Source organism: Eptesicus fuscus, chromosome 6 (genome assembly GCF_027574615.1).
Source record: "Eptesicus fuscus isolate TK198812 chromosome 6, DD_ASM_mEF_20220401, whole genome shotgun sequence".
NCBI classification, from domain to species: domain Eukaryota; kingdom Metazoa; phylum Chordata; class Mammalia; order Chiroptera; family Vespertilionidae; genus Eptesicus; species Eptesicus fuscus.
Window position 1 is genome coordinate 90,764,159 of NC_072478.1, and position 25,586 is coordinate 90,789,744.

At 41.3% G+C, this 25,586-nt stretch overlaps 2 protein-coding genes across 13 annotated transcripts in view; one reads left to right on the top strand and one right to left on the bottom strand.

Moving 5' to 3' along the window:
* Positions 1-25,586, top strand: part of CNOT8 (CCR4-NOT transcription complex subunit 8) — an 88,747-nt gene that overhangs the window by 30,249 nt on the left and 32,912 nt on the right. The window contains exon 7 of one of the 11 annotated variants that reach the window (XM_054718080.1): positions 8,756-8,851. The exons of 9 other annotated variants lie outside the window; for them this stretch is intronic. In XM_054718080.1, coding sequence (XP_054574055.1) covers positions 8,756-8,836 — 81 coding nt within the window. In that variant the 3' untranslated portion in view covers positions 8,837-8,851. Of the gene's footprint in view, positions 1-8,755; positions 8,852-16,816; positions 16,902-25,586 lie in introns of those variants that run through there. One more of the 11 variants, XM_054718092.1, reaches the window with a different exon arrangement.
* Positions 1-25,586, bottom strand: part of GEMIN5 (gem nuclear organelle associated protein 5) — a 39,810-nt gene that overhangs the window by 9,910 nt on the left and 4,314 nt on the right. The window contains exons 4-21 of one of the 2 annotated variants that reach the window (XM_028161639.2): positions 23,529-23,680; positions 23,202-23,321; positions 21,065-21,194; positions 20,014-20,179; positions 18,919-19,131; positions 17,960-18,045; positions 15,537-15,619; positions 14,429-14,565; positions 12,860-12,933; positions 12,024-12,205; positions 11,210-11,349; positions 10,126-10,297; positions 9,018-9,248; positions 7,554-7,667; positions 6,849-6,974; positions 4,783-4,878; positions 4,227-4,364; positions 2,877-3,024 (exon numbers count right to left, since the gene is read on the bottom strand). In XM_028161639.2, the coding sequence (XP_028017440.2) occupies positions 2,877-3,024; positions 4,227-4,364; positions 4,783-4,878; positions 6,849-6,974; positions 7,554-7,667; positions 9,018-9,248; positions 10,126-10,297; positions 11,210-11,349; positions 12,024-12,205; positions 12,860-12,933; positions 14,429-14,565; positions 15,537-15,619; positions 17,960-18,045; positions 18,919-19,131; positions 20,014-20,179; positions 21,065-21,194; positions 23,202-23,321; positions 23,529-23,680 (2,508 nt within the window). Of the gene's footprint in view, positions 1-2,876; positions 3,025-4,226; positions 4,365-4,782; positions 4,882-6,848; positions 6,975-7,553; positions 7,668-9,017; positions 9,249-10,125; positions 10,298-11,209; positions 11,350-12,023; positions 12,206-12,859; positions 12,934-14,428; positions 14,566-15,536; positions 15,620-17,959; positions 18,046-18,918; positions 19,132-20,013; positions 20,180-21,064; positions 21,195-23,201; positions 23,322-23,528; positions 23,681-25,586 lie in introns of both variants that reach the window. The other variant, XM_008152263.3, reaches the window with a different exon arrangement.

The following is a 25,586-nucleotide window of genomic DNA, read 5'->3' on the forward strand; positions in this document are numbered from 1 at the left end:
TGTTTAAAAAATGATTAAAAAACATTTCAACAGCAGAAAGAGTAAGAGGAAGGAAAGAAATATGATATTTGTAAGAAGCGGTGTATTATTTGAAGGTAATCTGTCATAAATTAAAAATGCTCATCCTAAACCCTTGGGTAATCATTAAAAAACAACAAAGGAATATAACTAATAATAGACAAATATGCAAATTGACCATACCTCCGACACACCCACAAGCCACGCCCACCATCCAATCAGAGCGAGTATGCAAATTAACCCAAACCAAGATGGCTACAGCCATAGAGAGCAAGGTTTCCTAGGTAACAGAGGAAGCCAAGCTTTCTGCCAGCGTTGCAGGCCTAAGCCTCCACTCAAGCTACAAAGTTTCAATTATAGAAGGTAAACAAATTCAAACAAATGGAGGCAGAATGGAGCTTGAGAGAGCAGGCCAGGGTTGCCGCTGGCAACAGGGGAAGCAAAGCTTTCCACACACCCTGGCCAGGCTCACCCACTTAAGGCAACATAGTTTCAATTATAATCCCAACACAATGGCTGCGGCCTCGGAGGGAGCCCCAGGCTTGGCTTGGCTCCACTCCAGGCTACAAAATTTCAATTGTAGAAGGAAAATAAATTCCAGATACCAGGGCCTCCGCTTGGGTTACCAGGGGGTGTGGCCGGCCTGCAAACCACCACAGGCCCCTCGCTCAGGCCGCCCTACACCCCAAGGGAAACCCCACCTGATCTGGGACGCCCTTCAGGGCAAACCAGCTGGCCCCCACCCCTGTACCAGGCCTCTATCCTATCTAATAAAAGAATAATATGCAGATTGATCATCACTGCAACACACAATATAGCTGCCCCCATGTGGTCAAAGATCCTGGACACAAGATGGCCAGCAGGAGAGGGCAGTTGGGAGGGACCCGGCCTGCAAGAAAGGGCAGTTGGAGGTGATCAACCCTCCAGGAGAGGGCAGTTAGGAGTGACCAGGCCGGCAGAGGAGGGAAGTTGGGGGCAAACAGGCTGGCAGGGGAGCTGTTAGGCATCAATCAGGCTGGCAGCGGAGTAGTTAGGGGGTGATCAGGCTGGCAGGCAGAAGTGGTTAGGGGCAATCAGGAAGGCAGGCAGGCAAGCAGTTGGGAGTCAGCAGTCCTGGATTGTGAGAGGGATCCCAGATTGGAGAGGGTACAGGCTGGGCTAAAGGACAACCCCCCTCCGTGCACGAATTTCGTGCACCGGGCCTCTAGTATAACTAATAAGCCAGTATCCTATGTAATAAAAGCCTAACATGCTAATTGTTCAACCAATCAAAGCATAATATGCTAATGATATGCTAAGGCTGCTCAACTGCTCGCTATGACATGCACTGACCATCAGGGGGCAGATGCTCTGACCGGTAAGTTAGCTTGCTGCTGGGGTCCGGCCGATCAGGACTGAGTGAGATGGGCTGGACACACCCTGGAGCCCTCCTGCGGTCCCTCCCCAGCTGACCAACCTCCTGTGTCCCTCCCTAGCCCCAGTCGTGCACTGGTGGGGTCCTCAGCCTGGCCTGCGCCCTCTCGCAATATCGGACCCCTTGGGGGATGTCAGAGAGCTCGTTTCGGCCCAATCCCACAGGCCAGGCCAAGGGACCCCATTGGTGCACGAATTCATGCACCAGGCCTCTAGTTAGAGATAAAAACAAACAAACAAACAATATTCAGTTGATTAATTGCCTAGTGACATAGCCATTATAAAGTCATAGCGCAATGCATTACTCACATTTGTGGTGATGCTGTTGTAAACAAACCTACTGCACTGCCAGTTTAAAGTATAGCACATATAATCACGAGCAGTACATAATACTTGATAACGACAACAAATGGCTGTTACTGGTTTATGTATTTACTATACTTTTTATTATTACTTTAAAGTGTACTCTTTCTACTTATAAAACAGTATGCCATGTTATACCTGCAGAGGCCTCATATATCTGGTGCTTACCTCGTCTCTTGATTACATCTCTTGTGCTTGATTTAATCTCATGTTTTGTGCTATACAGGTTTGTAGCCTAGGCTAAACCATATAACCCAGTAGATGTGTAGTTAGCTATACCAGTGGTTGGCAAACTCATTAGTCAACAGAGCCAAATATCAACAGTACAGCGATTGAAATTTCTTTTGAGAGCCAAATTTTTTAAACTTCTTCTAACGCCACTTCTTCAAAATAGACTCGCCCAGGCCGTGGTATTTTGGGGAAGAGCCACACTCAAGGGGCCAAAGAGCCGCATGTGGCTCGCGAGCTGCAGTTTGCCGACCACTGGGCTATACCATCTAGGTTTGTGTTCATGAACTTGATGTTCACAAAATGATGAAGTTGCCTAATGATGCATGAATGTCTCCCCTGTGGTTAAGCAGCATGACCTGGACAGGAAAGATTTATACCAATCTCAGGAAACTGGTTACTTCTAGAGAAGGGATGAGGACAGAATTGGGAAAGAGCAATTCAACTAAATCTGAACTAGTACACTTAAAAAACAACAACCAGGACATATGGAGAGCTTTTGGGATGGCTGGGAAATTCTGTCTCTTCATATATGGAGATAAAGAAGGGAGTTCCTCTTTTAATAATCCATTAAGCCATTCATTTGTCTTACGCTGTCTTCTCTATTTGTGTTAAAGTAACAAAGTAAAGAAGCTTACAAAGGTAAAGTTTAAAAAAAGATCAGTGGCATACATTGATAAAAGTGAACATTTGTTAAGTATAGGTGGTAGGTGCGTTGATGTTTGTTAAGCTAGTATACGTATTTGTGTATGTTTCACATGTTTAATTACTGTAAAGGTTTTATGCTAGAGCTGTTAAATAGATTAATTTCATGGTATGTCCAAATATTAGTTCAACTGTAGGGTTATACAGACCTGTAGAAATGGTGTGACTTGAGCAGCTCCACAGCTTCATACACTTTGTGAATAGAAAGTAGGTGAGAGGCAGCCTTGACATACTGATCCTGAAAACACAACTGTTTGGCAAAAGCTTCCACAGCCCACAGCCACACATGGTAGCCAGCTTAAAAAAAAAAAAAAAAGGTGGTTAAATAAGAAGCAAGTTTAAGGGAAAAAAAGAAAAGCATGTACATATGGGTTGAAAATGCCTTTTTAGTTACTGTGTTAAGCAGAAAATTTAGATAATTCAATCGCCACTATAGATCATTTGCTTCACCTACTCCTCCCCCCACCCATGTAAATAGTTTCTTTGATTATGTAATAACACAAAACTAAAAAGGTAACAAAAGTATGGAAGTCAGGGTAGTGGTTACTCAGTGTGTGGATACTGATAGAAAGGGAGCATGAGAGAAGGGTACAAGTAATGTTATGTTTCTTGATATGGGTGCTGGTTACAAGGGTATATTCAGTTTGTGAAATCCTTGATACACTATGTACTCTCTGTGTATGTGTGTGTGTGTGCATCTATATATATAAAAGCCTAAGCAACCGGCTGACTGGCCAGTAGCTATGATGCACACTGATCACCAGGGGGCAGACGCTCAATGCAGGAGCTGCCCAACAACAACTTTGCAGAGTGCCCTCTTGCATTCTGGGACCCCTCAGGATATGTCAGACTGCTGGTTTCGGCCCGATCCCTGCAGGCCAGGCCGAGGAACCCCACTGGTGCATGAATCCGTGCACTGGGCCTCTAGTAGTGAATAAAAAGCTAAAAAGCTGGGCATGGCATAAAAGGTTTCCTTGTTATCCTAGCATCTTCCCACCCATTTCATCCAATCCTTTTCTCAGAGATAATCATTATTACTAGTTTCTTTTGAAACCTTTGGAAATACAGTCTATGAATACACAACCACACATGTATAAATATAAGTGAAAAGAGTATTAAATATGCTTTTGCGCATCTACACTGCGCTTCTTTTCACTTTCTATACTCTGGAGTTCTGTTCCATGTTAGAATGCACGGAGCTGCCTCATTCTTTTGGTATCTGTAGGAGTTTCTACTGTATAGATGTAACCAGTCTCTCCCTGATGGACACAGAGGTTGTTGCGATCTTTTACTATTACAAATAATGCTGCAACAATAGTCCATGAATATGTATCATGTTGTATGTGTGCGTACAGTTCAATTCCTACAATTAGAATGGCTGAGACAAGGGGGATGTGCATTTTAAATTTATCATGAAATGGTCAAATTATCCTTCAAGACACTATCCATCTTTAGTGGGCATCCTAGAGAGGATAGAGCTTTAGTTGAAAAGAACATACCCACTGGCGCCATAGCCACGAGATTGTCTGTCAGCTCCCCTCTTTCCACTGCAGTCTGGAGAACACCTTTTAGGTCTCCTTTCCAAAGCATAAGCTGGTGATACAACTCAGGGTGGCCATTTTCCAAGTGACCCTTCCCTACATGGAAGAAAGATAATGTTTGGAAGCTGCTTCAGAAACACCTGTTTACACTAACTTCTACAAAAAGAAGAAAGCCAGAATAAAAGAGGAACAAACTCCTAGAATACGCAGTCACTAGCTAATGGGGAAGTCACCTCCCAGAGTGTTCACAACGGGTCCAGAAGCACACTCAGTCACTTGTCCACCCATTCACTTTTACTCAGTCACTCAGAGTGAGCACTGTATGTTATGTTTAGGGTCTTATGACAGATGCAAGGGATCTGTAAGTATGCAAATTGAGAAGCTCAAAACCTAGTTAGTTGGCATGTAAAACCAACCATTCAAGGCCCCAGGATGGTAGCCATAAAAGAGGTGTGTGCAAAGCATTAGGGAATCATAAAGCTGGAGGGGACTGTGTTGACGGAATGTGCCTCACCTTCAACCTCCATCATTCTGTACAGGGTAGCCCTGTCTGAGAACAGCCCCAGGTGAAATCTTTCCTCAAGATCGGCAGACACATCCTCATTTAGCTCTGCTAATTCAAAAAGACAAAAAAAAAAATAAAAAAAAAATCAGATGAAGTGATTACACAGGTTACTGTTTCTGCCTAAATACTTCCGAATGTTATGCTCAGACCCTGAGAAAGAGTCCTATGCCCTTGTTTACCCTAACAGAGACAAAGGTAGCAAAACAGGAAAATACATACAGTTCGTTAAACTTAGCTTGGGCCAATCCAATGAGACAATTTAGTTTATAGATTGCTCAAAGAAAGATTGGGGGGCGGGTAGGAGGAAGTAATGTAAAAAGCCAACCCAATATTTAATATGTATTTAAATGCAGTAAAAACAAAAAAAACTATCAAGTGAAGAAATGCCCTTAACCTTTTGCACTCGGATGTCGAGTGTGACTCGACACGGTTAGCATCAGTAGCAGCTCGTATGTCAAATTGTATTGAATGTATCAATAATTTGAAATAGAAAAAAATCCAAATAAATAAGTCTGTATGAAAAGAAACTCCAGTTTTTTATTCTACTGCCGTGCTTTGTAAAATCTGGGGTGTTTAAAAAATTAAATCCCGAGTAGAATAAAGGAATCGAGAAAAAAGTGAGTGCAAAGGGTTAATGATCACCAGGATCTCCACAAAGGAATTCAGTATTCATTCTCTGTTTTTAAAAAAGTCAACTTAGTAATTTCCCAATAAGGGAAATAATGTAAAACTATATGGTTAAGCCCTAGCTGGTTTGGCTTAGTGGACAAAGCATTTGTCCCAGGTTTGATTCCAGTCAAGGGCACAACCTCGGGTTGTGAGCTCGATCCCCAGTAGGGGGCGTGCAGGAAGCAGCTGATCAATGATTCTCATCATTGATGTTTCAATCTCTCTCTCTCCCTCTTCCTTCCTCTCAGAAATCAATAAAAATATATTAAAAACAATAAAAATAAAACAAACTATATGGTTAATTGTGTAAGTTATCAGAAATCATCACAAAGTTCCAAAATGGGGACTATGTATATAATAAGAGCATAAAATATCTCTAGAGGAAGACAAGATGATACTAATGTGGCCTTGGGGAGAAATGAAGGAGTGGATGTTAGAGGTGGGAGACAGATTTATTTTCTTTTTATACTGTGCATTCCTTTTTAACATGTAAAATTAAAAATATACAACTGCTGCAATATCAAAATAAGAGGCATTAGATGAGGGCTTTGGAAAATTAAAACCAAAAAATATTCTGTAAAAAAACTTCCATTAATTTTCTTAAAGGAACTGCCATATTATGATATTTCCAATAAGCAAATAATTTTGTTTCTACATTGAAGATGCTGTTCATTCATGCTGAGATATTTAAGCCATCATACCAATTCTAGCACACAGATGGCTGGTAACAATCGTATATAATAAAAGGTTAATATGCAAATTGACCAAACGGCAGAACGACTGGTCGCTATGATGCACACTGACCACCAGGAGGCAGGCGCTCAATGCAGGAGCTGCCCCTGGTGGTTAGTGTGCTCCCATAGGGGGAGTGCCGCTCAGCCAGAAGCTGGGCTTACAGCTGGCGAGTGCAGCGGTGGTGGAGGGAGCCCCTCCCGCCTCTGCGGCAGGGCTAAGGATGTCTGACTGTGGGCTTAGGCCTGCTCTCCATGGGGATCGGGCCTAAGCTGTCAGTTGGACATCCCCCGAGGGCTCCCGGACTGCAAGAGGGCGTAGGCTGAGGTGAGGGACCCACCGCCCCCCACCCTGCCAGTGCATGAATTTCGTGCACTGGACCTCTAGTTTGATTTATAACAATAAAAGCAGAGCACTGGGGAGTGTTGACAGTGGTTAGGGTTAGGGTCAGGAAAGGGAGCTTGGCAATGGGGTTGGGGGAGGGAAGAATGGAAAAGAATGTAGAAATACACACAATTTTGGATATTTGTTTACATATTCATTCAACAAATAAGTGCCTCTCTGTGCCAGTTCCCAGAAGACTACGGAAGGGCCAAGGAAGTGTATTTTTGTACCTTTGAAGTGTTTTGCAGTCGCTAGTACCAAACAGTCCTGATGAAGCTCCTCTTTGGACCTGTGGTCCAGGCTTGTACTCAGTGGAAGCATGGAACGGGCTTTTCGCTTCTTGATTACTAAGGCTTCTGAAAAGTAATAGAAGTACAGACTGTCTGAAGAACAGCAGATCAGAAACACAAACGGAATGCCTACTTGTGTGAATGTAACCTACTGGAGGATACTGCTGCGCAAAGCAAGTCGCTACTATTATAAAGAAGCTTTCAAATTACATTAGCTCGAGGCAATGTTCACAGCACACACAAACACGACCCTGTGAACACGTGTGAAGCAGTATCAACTGCAAAACGACACTTCATCAAGTACTAAAAAATGTTTTAAAAAGTATGACCCTTCCTGGCTGGTGTAGCTCAGTTGGTTGGAGTGTCATCCCATGCACCAAAAGGTGGTTGGGTTCGATTCCCAGTCACTGCATTCGGGAGGGAGGCAACTGATCGATGTTTCTCTCTCTTTCAAATCAATAATCAACTCTCTCAAATCAATAATCAATCAATAAGTAAATAGTATGACTCAAGATTGAGATATAATCAAAACACAAGTATTTAAAATTTAAAACCAACTAAAACCCCACACCTTTGAGTTTTCAGTTGCATGTAACATTTGATTGAGGACGCTTTAACGAAGTATTTTAATTAGTAAATACCAACCTGGCTTGTCCTTAGGTGGTTCCTTTTTCAGTAAAGTGATTTTATTATTAACGATGACTTTTGGCTTTTCTAAGCCTAAGGAAACTGGAGGGCATATAACTGGTTCTCTAGAAACTACATCAAGAAAAAAAGTTTGGATGAGAACAATGCAGGATCTGGTTCTTTTTGAAAATGAAGAACTATACCAGGCTTAACAGTACAATTTCATCTATTACCCAAAATGTGAGATCAAACACTTTGCAAAGGCAGCATGGGTGGTTTCCCTTTTTCAGCTCACAGACTGTTCCAGAATTTTCTGAGTTATTGCTTCTAACTTTGACTAATTAATCTAAGGAAAAGTTATAAGCTTCTAGCTTCCACAACTTTACACCATAGGCTCAAAAGTTCCCAAACTCTGCTCAGGTGACAAAAAGGATATTACATATTTAGATAACAAAGTACTAACTGCATATTTAATTACACAAATAAGGAACAACTTTACTAATAGAAAAGATTCAGGGTATATGATATGGAGTCACAATCCTGAGCCTACCACAACCATGAATTAAAACAAGCGGCTGATTGGATGTTTCTTGTGCAGTAATTTTGCAATAAAAAGGTATTTTGATGGACCTAAAAAATAAATCCAGTACACTTTTAGCTCTTTATTGACCCAAACCACAGGTCCAACAGCCACGCCTTGGGATGGAGAGGGTCAGGGATGACTTTGTACCATATATTTTAGCCACTTTAATGCTTTCACATCAAAATACTGTTTTAGAGTTAAACACGATTCACAGCTTCTATTTATATTGTTGGCTATTTAGTCATTCATTTCAACAGGTAACAGGCTCCAGAGCTTGAAGGTAAATAGATAAAAGAATTGAAGGGCTAAAATTACATCCCTTGACCTTTTCCTCGTCAATATCGGTGGTAGACTGCTTTGTTAGAAATTAGTGGTGGAACCCAGAAAAACAGTTTGTAAGAAGTCTCAGAGCTGTCACTATAGCTTAACAGGCTGAAAGAACTTCATCGTCATTCATAATTTTTTTAGGAAAACACCACCAGGTGGAAACCAATTCCCAGAGTGGTGGTAGCTTCCAGGTCTGACATTTGTAACCCACAGTGGTGTCTTTCAATAAATGGATGACGATGACAAATTGTTAGAACTTTTCCCATGTGAGTTTCTGTGTAAATACTCAGGGCTCTGCTCTGTCCCACAGGAGAACCTGCCCAAGCTGAAGAGAAGTTTCTCTACAGAACTTCGCCATTTCCACCCCAATCACCCACTAAATCTCCTCTAACACTTCAAAGGTGTTTGGAGGTTTAAAGGTGCCCTTTGACAAACCTAACGTGGTTTCCAAGGGCACCAAAAATACCACCCAAGCTAAGGAGTTGGGAAACCAGGTAGGTCAGAGGCAGAGAACTTTCTGGTCACAACTCTTCAGTCCTAGAGAGTCGGTGACATGGGACTTGGGCACATACCTATGGAGGCGACACCACAGGGTAACTCTGGCTCCCGGGCTTCCTCTTCTCCCTCCTGGTCGGACACGCTGCCGTTCTCAACAGGCCCCGCGCTCTCCCTAATGCTCTCTTCTTCATTCCCATCATACAACTCCTGCTTTACGGACACTCTCGAGGTGAGCTTTTTCTTCTTTTTGGGCTTTGGCTTAGGTTGAGAGAGCCTTTTTTTCTCTAATTCAATACTTTTCTTGCCTAGAGGAATAGCAAAAAAAAGCAGAAGTAAAAAAAAGGTTAGACTAAAATATATATTGTTGGTTAAAAGCACTCTAGGATATCATCTCCAAACCCTCATTACTCTTTTTGGATAGCATTCTTATCCTTTCCCTTCCTTCACAATGAATTTTTAGTTACATTATCCAAACGTTAACCCTTTGTGATGTAATTAAATCAGAAATACTATGGTCAATTAACCCTGAATACTTTAGTGTGTGTATCCTACAACCGTGGACATTCTCCTCCATCATCACAGCACAACTACTCAAATCAGGAAATTAACACTGATACGCTCCTACTGTCTATGCCACACATTTCATACAGGTTTCATTAGTTTTACCAAGAAGGTCTCTTACAGCAAAAGGCATCACACACTGTACTTGCTTGTTATGTCTCTATCTTCCTTCAGCTTGGAACAGGCTCAGATTTCTTCTGACTTCAAACTATTTTTTTAAAGGCTTTTTATTTTTTTAAATATAGTTTTATTGATTTCAGAGAGGAAGGGAGAGGGAGAGATAGAAACATCAATAATGAGAGAGACTCATTGATCAGCTGCCTCCTGCACACCCCCTACTGGGGACTGAGCCCGGAACCTGGGCACGTGCCCTGACTGAATTGAAACATGACCTCCAGTATTTAGAAATCAAGACCTGGGTGCCAGGAATATTTGTCACTGTTCGGGTGCTGTCCTCAGGCTCCCCAGGGCTGCCTTCCTTGCACAGGCTCCAGTGCCCTGCCATTCCGTTGCAGCTGCCCCGTGTGAATATCTTCCTCGCTTGCCCCTGATCAACTCAGTTACTGAGGAAGGGAGACGGGGAAGAAGGCGAGCATTTCGGGGCTCCAAGTTCTGACTGACCTTGGGGAGGCCGGGAATGTTCTTGCATGGAAACGAGCCATTTGTACACACAGAAGTCATCTGCCCCTGAGTAGATGCAGTCTGGATCCAAGGGGGACCATGCCACGCACAGCAGCCGACCTCGATGTCCTCGGAAATTGCATAGAGGCTCTTCCTGGAGAGCATCCCACACCTAAAGCCAAAAGTCACATGACAGAATAGGCACTTTCTAGTTATTCTATCGTTCTGGGGGATGAGAAAAATAATATTTTAAAGATCTGTGTATACTTATTTCCTCTTGTGATTTGTAATTTCCTCTTAAGAGTTCAATTTCAGAGAGTGCTATTTCCTGTGGGGGTGATTTTGAGTGAGCTTCTAAAGGTGGCTTACAGATTTCACCATCCTGGAGTAGTACTGTATATTATTTATAAAGAGAATTCTACTCAGCCCACCCTGCACGTGTGTGCATACTTGGGGTTCTAATTTCTCACAGGTGATTCTTTTGTCCCCAAGTACCTGGGCAACTGATCAGTGTCCTACCTGCTTCTTTAAAAATTTATTTCAGAGAGGAAGGGAGAGGGAGAGAGAAACAGAAACATCACTGATGAGAGAGAATCACTGATTGGCTGCCTTCTGCACACCCCTACTGTCTCAACACGGAGACAGACATCCACCACAGATATTGCCCTCCAGTTCCCAAGGTCTGTTTTGGTTCTGACACCTGAAACTCCTACATCATAGTTCAGGCTTGGCAGCTCATCTTTACTTTTTAGAACTTGGAGATTTCTGACTTACCATTTTATTATTAAAAATTGTTTTCGCATAAATTTATAAGTCCATCATACTGACAGTGGTAAGTTAGAATGAAATCTTAACATTAGAATTTAGCTAGTTTCTATTAATACTTTCGTTTTCATCTAAATAAAAAACAACAACCCAATCAAAGCCCGACAAGGGCCTGGAATAAAACTAAGATGCCTCCTCGAACTCAGAAAATCCCTTTCTGTAGAAGATAACAGTGAGGGAAGGGGAACGCACACAACTGGGGAAAAGAGGACAGTCAGAGTACACAGTGAGGAACCCACTCCCAGAGACGCAACAGTACCTGAGCTGTGCCATCATAGGAAGCAGATACCAGCCTTCCATCATGGTGTGGGCTCCACGCCAGACTGGTAATCTTGGCAGTGTGCCCTGAGAGGGTCCGGTAGGGCTCTGTAATGGTCACTGGAGATTCAGGATTGCTCTCTACAAGATGAGGGGAAAATGAGGATAACAAAAGCTACCTCACAGGATTGTGAGAGTTGGATGCAGTGAAACATGTGAATGGGATGTGCGTTGTGTGTAAAATACTCAAACACTACAGGAAGAGGGTATAAACTGGAACAGTCTTTTTGGAGAGCCACTTGGCCAATAACCATTCTTTAAAAAATCTGGAGAAGCCCTGGCCATTATGGCTCAATAGTTAGAGCATCAGCCTGAGACTGAAGCGTGGTGGGTTCAATCCCTGGTCCCAGTTTGGAGGCAACCAATCAATGTGTCTCTCACATCGATGTTTCTCTTGCATGCACACTCTCTCTCCTCTACCTCCTTCCTTCCACTCTCTCTAAAAATTAATGGGAAAAATATCCTCCGGTGAGGATTAACAAAACAAAAAATCTGGAGAAAACACTCAGCAAACTGATAACACTGATTATTATTGAGGGATGAGATTATGGGAGGAACTTTACTTTCTTAAGTTACCATATATGTCATATTTGAAATTTTTCTTATTTTAAATAAGATGAATATATTACTTTTGAAAATAGAAAAAAATAAGAATAACATTTATTTTAATAGCAAAGAGTAAAACGGTATAGAGACTGGAATGCAAAGTAGCTAAACAGAGGACTGCACCCCAGTATAGAAGAAACCAAAGTTACCTATGACCGCCTTTAGGTTGTGCACATAAATGACAGCATTGTTGGACCCGGAGGCCATCAGATAGCTCAGCTCTGGCTGGCTGCCATGCTCATGATGCCAGCTAATGGTATTCACAAGCTTGTGATGCTGCTGGATGGTGCAGATCAGTTTCAAGTTGGGAATCTGAAATATTTCTATTGATCTGAAATAATAAACACATCAAGATATGAAAGATGGACAATAAATGTACAATTAACGCAAACAGGTATCTCCTTCACTCCCTCAGTCAAGGAAAGGTGAAGTGGAATAGGATAACCCTATCTATCACTCTCTTAGAACCAGGGACAAAAGTTTGTTTCTCAAACAAGTATTTCAGCTTTAAAAAAATCCCCAAACTCTCTGAAAAGTGTTTATTAGGCTTTTGTAATAGACAGTGCTAGAGAGAAGCTAAAAGAAGAACGAATGAACCAATGGCTGAATTAGGATTGTTACTCTAAACAACATGGAAAGGGCATGGTGAGACCTAAAGAGGACTTATGCCTGGGCTTCATTTTAAAAAATGAAGGGAAATTTAGGCAGTTCAGTGCAGGAGATGAGCATTTTGCGAAGCATCAAACAGCCAAACACTGAGTAGGCAAACACTCCTTGGAATGAAAATATCCAACTTACTCTGCAATTTTCAAAGATGCAGAGAGCTCCTGGATCATTCACAGACACCAAGGATAAATCAGAATATCAAATACAACTGGGCTTCCCCAGCTAACATTACAGATGGCATCAGCCAGCTTGCAATCAAATATATGTGCAGTTACAAAGTGTTTTTTTTTTTTTTTTAAAAACAAAAACAAACACATACCCGTCTTCATTGCCAAGAGCCATGATTTTGCCATCTGCTTTCCAGCTGATCTCTGTGTGTACAGGCAGTTTGTACTAGAAAGCAAAATAAACCAATCTTGACTAAAAACATTGTTCTTCTCTGCATAGCTTACAAACCAATGATGACAGCACTAGAGAAAAAAAATCCCTAGAGTTTAAAAATCTTCTAATTATACAATAGCCATTCTTGTAAATAATCTACATAATAACCAAAGAATTACTAAGAGCAAATGTTCTATTTGGGACAAAAAGAGGCCAGTAAACACTAAATGTCTACAATGTCTAACCTTGTGAAATGAACTTCATTAAAATAATTTTATCCCACAATGAAGAATGAAACGTATCTGCTGGCTTTGACAACAGAGGGGTCATGGTCTCCTTAATAAAAACCAGACACCCGCCCTTGCTTTCTTCCCATCCCTTTTGTTTCTTTTCATGTTGGTCCCCAAGGCTGCCTGGGCCCTCTTCTTATCTCTCTAGACCACCTCATACATGCCCACAGCTGCTGCTTTTTTCTTTTTAAATATTGTTTAATGAATTTTTTAGAAAAGAAGGGAGAGGGATAGAGAGATAAAAACATTGATGAGAGAGGAACATCATCGATCCGCTGCATCCCACACGCCCCCTACTGGGGATTGAGCCCACAACCCGCGCTTGTGCCCTGACTGCGAAGCGAACCAGCGACCTCAACCACTGAGCAACACGGGCCAGGCACCCACAGCTTTTTTAGCTACCATTCCAGTAAAGGGGTTCTAAATTTCTATTTGCAGCCCAAACTCCTTGTATCCATACACTCAACTGCTACAAAACCCAAAGCTCACTGGGAATAGAAACCTGGTCTCTATAATCATTGTTGAATGTTAATGTTCAGATAATATACAGAAGACAATGGAGGAATGTAGTCAATAAAAATAATTCAGTTTATGATTAAATGTTATTTTTATGCTAGCCATACAAGAATAATGAGCAACAATAAAAAATGCTCATTTAAAAGAATAAGGAAATCTTAGCATTTACGATTTTACTTCAAAAGATAGTTCTGGCATACAGATACACTGATAAGATATAAAGCAAATGTGATTAAGTGCAGGAATCTGGGTCAAAGATAACAGGGAATTATTCTTGCAGCTTTTTAATAAATCTATAATTACTTCATTAAAAAATTAAAAACAAATGACAATTCTATCTTGAGCAAAGTACCCCACAGCCACATGTGGATGCCGTATTACCAAGTTATTTTTACCAAGGCCTCACTCTGGAGGAACTGGCTGGCTGGAAAAGAATGCTCTCTATCCAAGATCTGAAAGCTTACGATAAATCACCAATGCAACTGAGATAAAACATTTTTTTGTTGTTAAGTTCTTTGCTTTACTCAAGGATAAAGAATTCTACGATATATGTTATAACTTATTAATTCACTGAGTTTTTAAAGAACATCTAAGAAGTCTGACTGAGCATAACGGATATCTCTAATAATGGCATTTATTATGAAAGATGGAAAATCAAGATACAGAGATCAAGAGAAGACTTTAAAACCACAAGAACTTACTTTGATTGAATTGGTGTCCCTGATGAGTTTGTTGATGTCAAAAGCCTCTCCATTAAGCTTCCAGGGGTTATGCTGTAAGACAAGCCCCTCCCCTCCACAGCTGTATAAAGTGAGGGAAGGTCTGTCTCCTTCTCCTCCTATATGAGACAAGAAAGCTTATCAGTTTTGCATTCCACCAGCCAAAGCACCACCATATCATACTATCAATTGTTTTAATACACTGTAATAAAGCCACAGTTCTTTGTGTCTGAACCTAGTTGTTGGGAGTAAAAGTAACAACGGTATACTAATAATTCTACATTAATATCTATAATGTAACATATTTGTTTTAAACATTCTTCTGTCATTCAAAATGGTATGGGGTGCCAAAGCTGGAATCAGAAAACATGTTATCCAAGTTTTTGAATTTTTATGTTTTCTTTCAGAAATAAGTACTTTGGGCATTTAAATATATGGAGCTGCAGGACTTTCTATGACTAATTATAAGGAGCAGATTTCCTTAGTGTCACAGCAATCCTCTTGTTGATTTTTAAGAAGCAAACAGTAGTTGTGATGGCTTTCTGTAAGGCAAGTTTTGCTCTTACCACTGTTAGAACTCTGCCTGGCACAAATCAAGGATCCAGTAAACATGTGTTGAGTGAATGAATGAAAGATGATTGCAATGCTGTTTGAGTTCTGATGATTTACCCTATCCTCTCTATGTAATGCAGTTACTATGGAAATTTACAGATGTTTCATTATAGAAAACCAAAGATTTTTGCTGAACACACTCATTTTGAAAGATATTCCAAAGGAACTATCACTTTAGGAATAAGAAAGAGAAAGACAAGATTGAGGGACTAGAAGAGGAAAAGCATCAGAATACAATGAAAGGCAAAAAGAGATCCCTTGAGAAAGTCTCAGTTTGCTTTAGAGTTTAGGGAGGCTTATTCTGGGTGAATGGTTTCTGACCTATCACCTAGCACTCTGCCCTCATAGACCCCTGGCTACATAGCAGCCAGCATAAGCAGTCACTGAACTAGAATATTTAGGACTCTCGAATATCCTAGGATTAAACTGTAAGAAAGAAAATACTCTGCATTTGTAAGAAAATGGCTCAGACACTTACCAAGTGACAGGGAAGGTATTGGTGGCCCCCAGGCTAAACTATACACAGTCTTCTTATGATATGTGCTGGAGATCTGTGGAGGTCTAAGAGGAAGGGGGATTACAAACAGAACGATTTAAACAAAAAGGCATAGTGGAAATAACACACTTTTCCCCTGTAAAAGGCACTTATTATAAACTTATTTGCTGATATAAGAGAAAAACAATTTCATAGTACCCTTCTCCAAATAGCTGATTTGTAAAGAAGCAAATACTTAAGTGACATACCATGTAATGATATCTACTAACAAAATGAATAAGTCTCAAATACACTTTGAACACAGAAAAAATGTTATCTCCCTCTCCCCACCCAACCCAACCCGATCATCTGGTCAGTTTATAAACATTTTCCCCATCTCTCCCTCTGAGTTGCCCACTTTACTTAAATGTCAAATATTTTAATATGACTGTAGTTATATAGCAGTGTAAAGGCTATCACAATGAGAAACAGATAGGACTAGATAGAAAATGCAAACTGCTTAGCACAGAACTAAAGTTACTGCTATGCATGCACTATCACCATGCAAATGTCTCCACCTCATATTCAAGTAAAAGACTAAATGTCATTTTAGGTTTACCCTGTCATTAATACCACATTCTTTTTTTTTTTTTTTTTGATATATTTTATTGATTTTTTACAGAGAGGAAGGGAGAGGGATAGAGAGTTAGAAACATCGATGGGAGAGAAACATCGGTCAGCTGCCTCCTACACACCTCCCACGGGGGATGTGCCTGCAACCAAGGCACATGCCCTTGACCGGAATCGAACCTGGGACCCTTCAGTCCGTAGGCCAACGCCCCATCCACCAAGCCAAACCAGTTAGGGCAATACCACATTCTTAAACTAAGAGAAGATTTTAAATAGACTTTAAAGTTTTTTATTGTTTCTTTTTTAAGAAACCTTGGTCTCAAAAGTGTTTCTTAAGGCTGCTGTGGTGGTTAATAATGTGTGAGGTGTCAGTCAAAGGCAGTGTGGTTATTACCTTCAGTGCATACTATATTCTTTGTATGACTTTAGAATTCCAAGATTCCGGAATCTATGGCTGAACTAGCTGTTGACTTATTTACTTCCATGTGTCTGACATATTGTTATTATTCTAGACTATAAACCAAAATTTCTTTGGCTAAAAGAAACAGAATAGCAATTATGGCTGAATGCCCAAAAATAATTTGTCCACAGCAACATCCTTCCCCCTAATTCATACCTTTTCTAGTGTTGGCATTGTCCAGTGGTTAGAGCATCGGCCTGCATACCAGAGGGGTCACAGGTTCAGAGGCCGGTGGTACAGACTGGATTCCACAGGTTCGAGCCCCACCCCTAGTCAGGGTAAGTGTGGGAGGCAACCAATCAATGTGTCTCTCTCACATCCATGTTTCTTTCTCTCTCTCTCTCCCCACCCCATACTGCCCTCTACCCTTCTACTCTCTCTAAAAATCAATGGAAAAAATATCCTCGCTCTTTGGATGAGGAAAAAAAAAGGAGAAAAATAGTTAACTACATGCAGATTATACATAAGTACTTAAATAATTGCATAAAGGTTAACTCCACAGTATAATAATTCTCACTTGAAGCAAATAATGTACAATAGAGGTAGGCAAACTTATCTTGCAAAGGGCCAGACAGTGAACATTTCCGGCTTTTTGAGCCATGCTGTCTCTGTCACAGTCAGTCCACTCTGCTGTGGTACTATGAAAGCAGCCCCAGACAAGAAATAAGCAAATGAGGATGGCTGGGTTCCAATAAAATTTAACTTAATTTGTATATGGCTGGACATTAGGTCATATTATAGAACTACTGTTTAAAAAATCGAGGGAAAAGGAAATACTTTATACTCCCACAGGTCAGAACCACCATTACCTGAAAATGATTTATTTACTTATTTTTAAAAGAGAGGGAGAGGGAGAGAAAGGAGAAACATCGATGTGAGAGACATCAATCGGTTGCCTCTAGCACACACCCCGACGGGGGACCGAACCAGCAACCTGGGCATGTGTCCTGTGTGGGAATCGCACAGGTGACCTTTTTGTGCACAGGATGATGCTCAACCAACTGAACCACACTGGCCAGGGCTGAAAAATACATTTTTCAAATTAAACCTCGAGTTTTAAGCCTCAGTCTCAGAGCCAGACTCTTTTTTTTTCTTTAAATATAAAATAGTATATAGTAAAGATTGTTTTTATTATAATGGCAAATTCTGGAAACTGTAACAAATAACAGTCATTGAACAGTCAATCGGTCATATTCCTAATCAGGAAGAAGTTCAGAACCAGACTCTTAAAGATGTTCCCAGACCAATTTTGATGCATGTCTGGGTTTCTGAACTCAAACATCATCACTGACATTTTGGTCAAAGGCCTAAACAAAGAATCATCTCTCTCTCTTACTTGTTGGAGTAGGTGTCATACAATCCCACTTTTCCATCATCAGTTCCAAAAGCTAAGCAGCCTTCCTTGGTTGGGTGCCAGCACAGCTACAAAAAAAACATGAGGAACGAGAGACTGTAATGGGAATTCTCAGATTATCCTTCAGGCGTTTAAATGGAAAACTTTCTTGCTCTTGGTGTCTTCTAATTTTACAAGTTCTCGTTATTTAAAAGAGAAACAAGGAAGTATGCTACTTGTAATCTCACCCCCAAAACACTCCATTGCCAGTATTGAATTTTTTGGTGAATAATCTTGCGATATATACAACTGAAAAAAGGGTTCAAACATATAAATGATGTACATGATACACTGTTGAGTGGGGATAAAAATGCCAGAACAATTTAGAAAATATGATTCTAATAATAATTAACAAAATTTTGAAAGACACATCACAAACTGTCAACAATAGTTCAATGGTTATGGAAATGGGTGAATGGAGTGGAGAAACATTTATTGCTTTTCGATTAAATGGCCACAACAGAGGTCTCACTTTGGAAAAAAACAAAAAAATTTATACATGTGGTTTTGTAATGTGCTCTCTGTGTTTTGTCATTTGCATTATTTGTGAGTCACTACCATCTTTTCACATAAAATAAAGATCTGCATTGTCATTTCCAATAGTTTGATACCATTCCATGTGGTTATAATTAATAATTGTCTTCCATGAATGCACATCCAGGTTATTTCTAATTTCTTACTATTAGAAAACACGATGACTTGAACAAAGCTTTAACTTGAAATCCTAAATTTGGAGATAATAGTTTTCTTTAGAGCAAATTCTTCACCTTCCCCAGTTTCAAACTTAATTGAAAATACCCTGTGATTCCCAACAGAGTTCATTTAAACGAAAAGGTATTCTCTAAGAGAGAATTACTGACTTGAAAATAAGTTCATAGTAAGCTCAAAGAGAGCATCCGTACCGCTGTAACCTTGGACTTGACACCCTGCCAGAAATTTTTCACATCATAGTTGTTCTTTATGGAGATTGTATTCCATACACGGATCATGCCATCTCCAACGCCTATGGCCAAACAGCCTGTGTCCACAGGAGAGAAAGCCAGACTGTAGGCAAAGCCACCAAGGGAAGGCAGGGTCCAGCAACACTCCAGGGTGGCCATGTCCCAGCATTTTACCTGAAAAGATGAAAAGTTAAGGCCTAAATATAAAAAAGATCAGAGAAGCAGGAAAAGGAATCAACATTTCAAATAGGATGGGTCTAGAGAGTAAATAAGGATAGTGTAATTTAACTATTCTAATAGGAATCGGAAAAAGCATGTCTTAGGAAAAACACACCCCAAAAAACAATAAATTGTAGAGCTCAAAGGGATCTTAGCATACATTTATTCCCAGAGATGTCAAGTGAATTCTGAGCCATACAATTAATAAACCAGAACCAGGCCTGCCACTTACAAGGTCAGTGGCCTTTCTACTCTATTGGATTAGCACATCGGTAATTTCCTCATGTGGCAAACTCTAAGCAATAAAGATGCTCTCAAGATACTGGAAAAATCAGTGTTATCTCAAAAAGCAAAATATCATACTGATGGGAAGAGCAGTGCTAAGTTTTTAATAGTAACTTGTGTAACAGAGGGACTTGGGAGAAAAAGTCTATCAAATGAGCCTAGCTTAACTGCAAAAGAGTAAGGCCATGGACTCTTACAGCCAATTCTCCCTTAGAGAGAGTTCACCAAGAGCAGATGATTCTGCTACCTAACTATAGACAAGGATATAATAAAGCCAAAGCATGATGATCTCACACATCCTTCCCTGGACACATCGACTCTTCTGTATCACATCTGCTTTAACAAAAAGGCATCTTGGTGGTTCCTCCCCTTCGCCCTACCTCTCTGCTGTTCATGTATTTAGTGCCAATCGGTAACAGTAACTGAAAAAGGAACTGGAGGTAAGGGGGGGTATGAGTGGAACTGATGGCTGGTTTGAAAAAGCCCTCTAATCCCATCTAAGTCATAAACCACCGCTTTCCCGTGCTGAACACAGGAATAAGCTGTCCTTACATCTCTGTCCATTGATGTGGAAAGCAGCAGCTGTTTGTCATCCTCAGTTTGCAGCGGACATAAATTAAACACAATTCTTGAATGGTTCTGCCCTTCTGCTGAAGCGCTAAAGAGGGTATATTTCCGTCTCCAAGACTGAGTGAGATCCCACAGCAGCAATTCACCTCTGCGAAGGAAGACAGGCGTTAGTTCTCTTTCACAAGCCATTTGAAAAGAAGAGATTCTGGGCCAGAGCGTGGGCCCAGTTGCAAAATAACTTCTGTTCATTGTTCCTTTAAGTAGAGAAAAACTCTGAAGTATGCACAGAATATCTCTGGAAGCACACACAAAAACAAGGAGTCAGTCCTACGGGGAGGAGAACCAAGTAGCTGGAGGAATCTTGGGTACTTTCATAGCTTTCCTTCTTTCTGGACCATGTGACTATACTGGACTGCTTTTTGAACAGATTTTCCTAACAGCTTTAATTAGGAAATGCCACAATTTGCATAGCCCCAAAGGATTTAAGATATAATATCTCTCTTATGGGTCAGTGAGGGTGGCGAGGGGTAGGGCCATGACTAATCTTTTGGTGAGATTTCTATATGCTTTACCTGTATTATTTCATTTAAAAGCAGGGCCTTTTCTGTTAAATTCACTTATTATCTCAAGCAACTAAAAGCTGATACTCAAATTTTGTTTAATGAATGGCTCTAATCATCCTAAGAGATAGGAGATACTATAACCTCCTCTTTTTATATGTGAAGAAATTGAAGCTCAGTAAAGTGAAGGGTCTTATTCATGAATACATAGAAGGTAAGTCATGGACTGATTCTGAAATTCAATTCTGCCTGACTTCAGAGTCCATTCTTAACCACCAGGCTATACTTATTTGATCTTTTCACAACTCTCTTATTACACAACACAGATATCGATCCCATGATTTTTCCAATACAAATGGCCTATCATAATATAAGCCTCAGCCACTGCTTTTTCCATCTTCAAGTCTAGGAATTCCTGAGGCTAGAGAAGAAAACAAAATATGCCAAAGGGCATGACCAGGAAAAAGACTGACCCAAAACAGCTAGATACCAGCTGTGTTGGCTGATCCTTGGGCCAATGGAGTGTCAACCAAAGGCGCTCTTTAATAGTTGGGTCCACACCTCCTCTTCTCTTCAGAAAGGGCAATTTCAAAGTCATCACACCTGCAGATTGAAAGAAGGTCCATGGGTGCATAAAGTCATCAGCAGCTCACAACACAGTGACCCCCTTTATCTGCGGTTTCAGTAACCTGTGGCCAACCATGGTCCAAAGACATCCAATGGAAAATTCCAGACATAACAATTCCTGTTTTAAATTGCACTGTTCTGAGTAGTGTGATGAAATCTTGTGCTGTCCTGCCGTGAACACGAATCATCCCTTTGCCCAATGTATCCATGTTGTGTATGCTTCCCACCCGTTAGTCACTGAGTAGGTGATCAGATAGACTACCGTGGTCTCACAGTGCTTGTGTCCAGGTAATCCATTTTACTTAACAATGGCCTCAAAGTCATTCACATACTTATTACAGTATGTCATTATCATTGTTCTATTTAATTATTGTTGTTTTAAATCTCTTACTGTGCCTAATTTATAAATTAAACTTTATCACAGGTATGTATGCACAGGAAAAAACGTAAGTCTGTATAGGGTTCGGTGCTATCTGAGGATTCAGGCATCCTGTGGAGCTCTTGGAACGCAGTCCTCTCAGATAAGAGGGAACTATTGTATAGTTTGTGGTTTATTAGTTTGTTAGTTTGGTTACTTAGGATTCAGACCCCATTTTCTCCTGGTAACACTATTATGCAGAGTGGTTAATACTAGTCTAGCTAATTTAAGTCAAAGCTTTTACAGGCCGAGAAAGTGAGTTTCCAACTAGAACTGAGCCCCCAGGTGGTAACACAATCTGCTTCTCCAAAGTTGGCAGGACAGAGGGTAGGGTTCCTTCTTCTGGCTGTGAAGAAATCCAATGAAGGGGACAAAGCTGGCACTGACATGTGACAGGGAAGTCCCTCCACCCCTGACATGCTACTAACCGGTGGTTCTTAGTCTCTACGGTGTATCAGAACCACTGGTGGAATTTCTAAAATTCATAAGCTGGGGCCCAACCCCAAGAGATAAATTGAAGACAGTTGTCCATTAGTGTATTATTTATTTATTACATATTTTGTATTCCTCAGCATCATTAAAGTTTAGAGGTTAACCTTCTGGATGGATTCATAGCCTGATGTTATCCCTACTTGGGAGAATCAGCCAAAGTATGTCCAAAAGTCACCCACAAATCCTAAAACATTCTGTTTTCCCAAATTATGCTAATAGCTACCACTGACTAAGCCCTAACTATGCTACTTGCTTTACATGCACAAATGCATCTGGACAGATGGTAAAACTTGTATGCTTTAAGTGGAGAAAATAGACTGCTATAAAGGGAAAGGTTTGATTTTTACTATACAGGTAACATCCACTCTGCCTGGATCTTCTCTCAATCTATGGTAAAAGTTCTGCTCAAAAAAATGCTTAGGAAAGCTGAATGACTGAGCTTTTACATTTAAATATGCACGTCTTTAGTGGGTATATATTATTTATTCTGCATTTGTGCATTAAAAGTTCTTACTCTAGTCCTGGCTGATTTGGCTCAGTGGATAGAGCATCAGCCTACGGACTGAGGGGTCCCAGGTTTGATTCCGGTCAAGGGCACTTGCCCAGGTTGTGGGCTCGATCCCCAGTATGGGGCGTGCAGGAGGCAGTCAATCAATGATTCTTTCTCACCGTTAGTATTTCTATCTTTCCCTTTCCCTTCCTCACTGAAATAAATAAAAATATGTATTTTTTAAAAAGTTCTAACTCTAGTGATCTTTTCCATTCCCCTGATCAAGGCCTTGCCAAGTTCCAGTATTCCCAGTCTCAACAAACATCTTATCCCCCATGCCACATAGTGACCCTTCTATGAATGTAACAGAAACCCTCACCTCCAACACCAAAGCCAGATGTTAGGAGCACGGAGTTCTCTTCTAGGCTAGGTTGGGAAACAACTTTCTGCATAGAAAAGTACAGGAACTGCTTTTGACAGATGATATACTCTCAGTACAACAAGGCAGAATAAAAAAACCTTATGCCTCTCTTGGATCAATATAGGTTATATTGCAAAAGAAATGATCAAACATCAATCTTACCTCGGCCTCGAGAGCAGCTCCAGATTCGAATGGTCTGATCTTTGCTTCCAGTGGCTAAGTAGCAGCCTTTTGCTACTGGAGTTTGTGCTATAACTTTCCCATTAGGAAGTTCAGGTTCTTCTAGGATAGAGATGGTAATTCTGTTACACGAAACAGGCACTTATCTCAAAGAAAAAATAGTTTGCAAGGATTCCAGGATCTTAGCTCTAGCTTTCATAGACCTGATCTGCAAAAGTCACATTTTAAATATAATTCAAATGATACAATTCTACACATTGTGTTCTTTAGCTTTAAAGAGTACAGAACCCTCCCTTAAATGCCGGCTACCTGAATTTTCCTCTTGATTTATGGATAAACAGTCTTCACCAGGCAGAGGACACCAGGCTATGGAGTGGATCTCATCATCATGGCCCCGAAGCCTGTGAATAACTTCTCCTTTCTTGCTGATGTCAATTATCACCACTATGCCATCCTTGTAGCTGAAACACAAGTTAGAAAACATTTTGTTTTCCAGTAAAATTTTGCCTTAGGAGTTACTGTGCATTTTTAAAAGTTAAGTGCAGTGGGGGTTGGAGAGAAGAAGACAAGAAATAATTAACTTTGTCCTTTTTCTAAAGTGTTCATTCATGCTTCCTGATTTTTCAAATCCTCCTCCATGATCAATCTTGTAATAGAAATAGTGCACATGTTACCTGGCACAAAGCTCAAACTGGAGCATGCTTAAGTTCTAAGTTCTTATAGGGGCCCAGCAGTTCCTCTAATTATACTCAAATTGTTTTAATATACCCAAAAAACTCCTTCTTTATACCAGCAATCCTGCTTTTCCAACTAGAAACTTAACAAAAGCTGCATTACTCTTAATTCAAGATCTGGGTATTCCAAGGCTATCATTCAGTGAGTACAAAAGAGGCTGAGAAATTCTAACAGCTTTTTTTTAAGTGGTAAAGTATTTCAGACACAAAGTATCTACCCCTCAGACTAAGAAAAAAACAATTACCAATACAGTTGAAGTCCTCTGTATATCTCACCCAAACTCTGTCCCTCTCTTCCCCAGAGGGAAATTACTATTTGTAAATTTTGGCTTACATCATTCCTAGCCTTTCTTTGTTTACATTCCTAAATAAGATACATAATTATTTTATATACTAGAGGCCCGGTGCACAAATTTGTGCATGGGTGGGGTCCCTCAGCCTGCCTGCGATTGCCCAGTCCTGATTGGCCCCAGCCAACTGGGTGGGGGGCGGGGGAGGGACCGTGGGAGGTTGGCTGTGGGAGTGCACTGACCACCAGGGGGCAGCTCCTGCATTGAGCGTCTGCCCCCTGGTGGTCAGTGTGCGTCATCGCAACCAGTCGACCGGTTGCTTAGACTTTTATATATATATATATATATATATATATATATATATATATATATATATACATATATACTAGAGGCCCAGTGCACGGAATTCGTGCATGGAGGGGGGGGTTGTCCCTCAGCCCATCCTGTACCCTCTCCAATATGGGACCCTCAAGGACATCCCTCTCACAATCCAGGACTACTGGCTCCCAACTGCTTGCCTGCCTGCCTTCCTGATTGCCCCTAACCGCTTCTGCCTGCCAGCCTGATCACCCCCTAACCACTCTGCTGCCAGCCTGTTTGCCCCCAACTTCCCTCCTCTGCCAGCCTGGTCACCCCTAACTGCCCTCTCCTGCAGGGTTGATCACCTCCAACTGCCCTCTCTTGCAGGCCTGGTTCCTCTCAACTGCCCTCCCTTGCAGGCCGGGTGCCTCCCAACTGCCCTCTCCTGCTGGCCATCTTGTGTCCACATGGGGGCAGACATATTGTGTGTTGCAGTGATGATCAATCTGCATATTACTCTTTTATTAGATAGGATAGATGCCTGGTACAGGGGTGGGGGCCAGCTGGTTTGCCCTGAAGGGCGTCCCGGATCAGGTGGGGGTTCCCTTGGGGCGTGGGGCGGCCTGAGCGAGGGGCCTGTGGTGGTTTGCAGGCTGCCCACGCCCCCTGGCAACCCAAGCAGAGGCCCTGGTATCTGGAATTTATTTTCCTTCTACAATTGAAACTTTGTAGCCTGGAGCGGAGCCAAGCCTGGGGCTCCCTCCGAGGCCGGCAGCCATTTCTGTTGGGGTTATAATTGAAACTTTGTTGCCTTAAGGGGGTGGGCCCGGCCAGGGTGTGTGGAAAGCTTTGCTTCCCCTGTTGCTGGTGGCAACCCTGGCCTGCTCTCTCAAGCTCCATTCTGCCGCCATTTGTTTGAATTTGTTTACCTTCTATAATTGAAACTTTGTAGCTTGAGTGGAGGCTTAGGCCTGGCCAGGGCAGGCGGAAAGCTTGGCTTCCTCTGTTACCTAGGAAATCTTGCTCTCTGTGGCTGTAGCCAT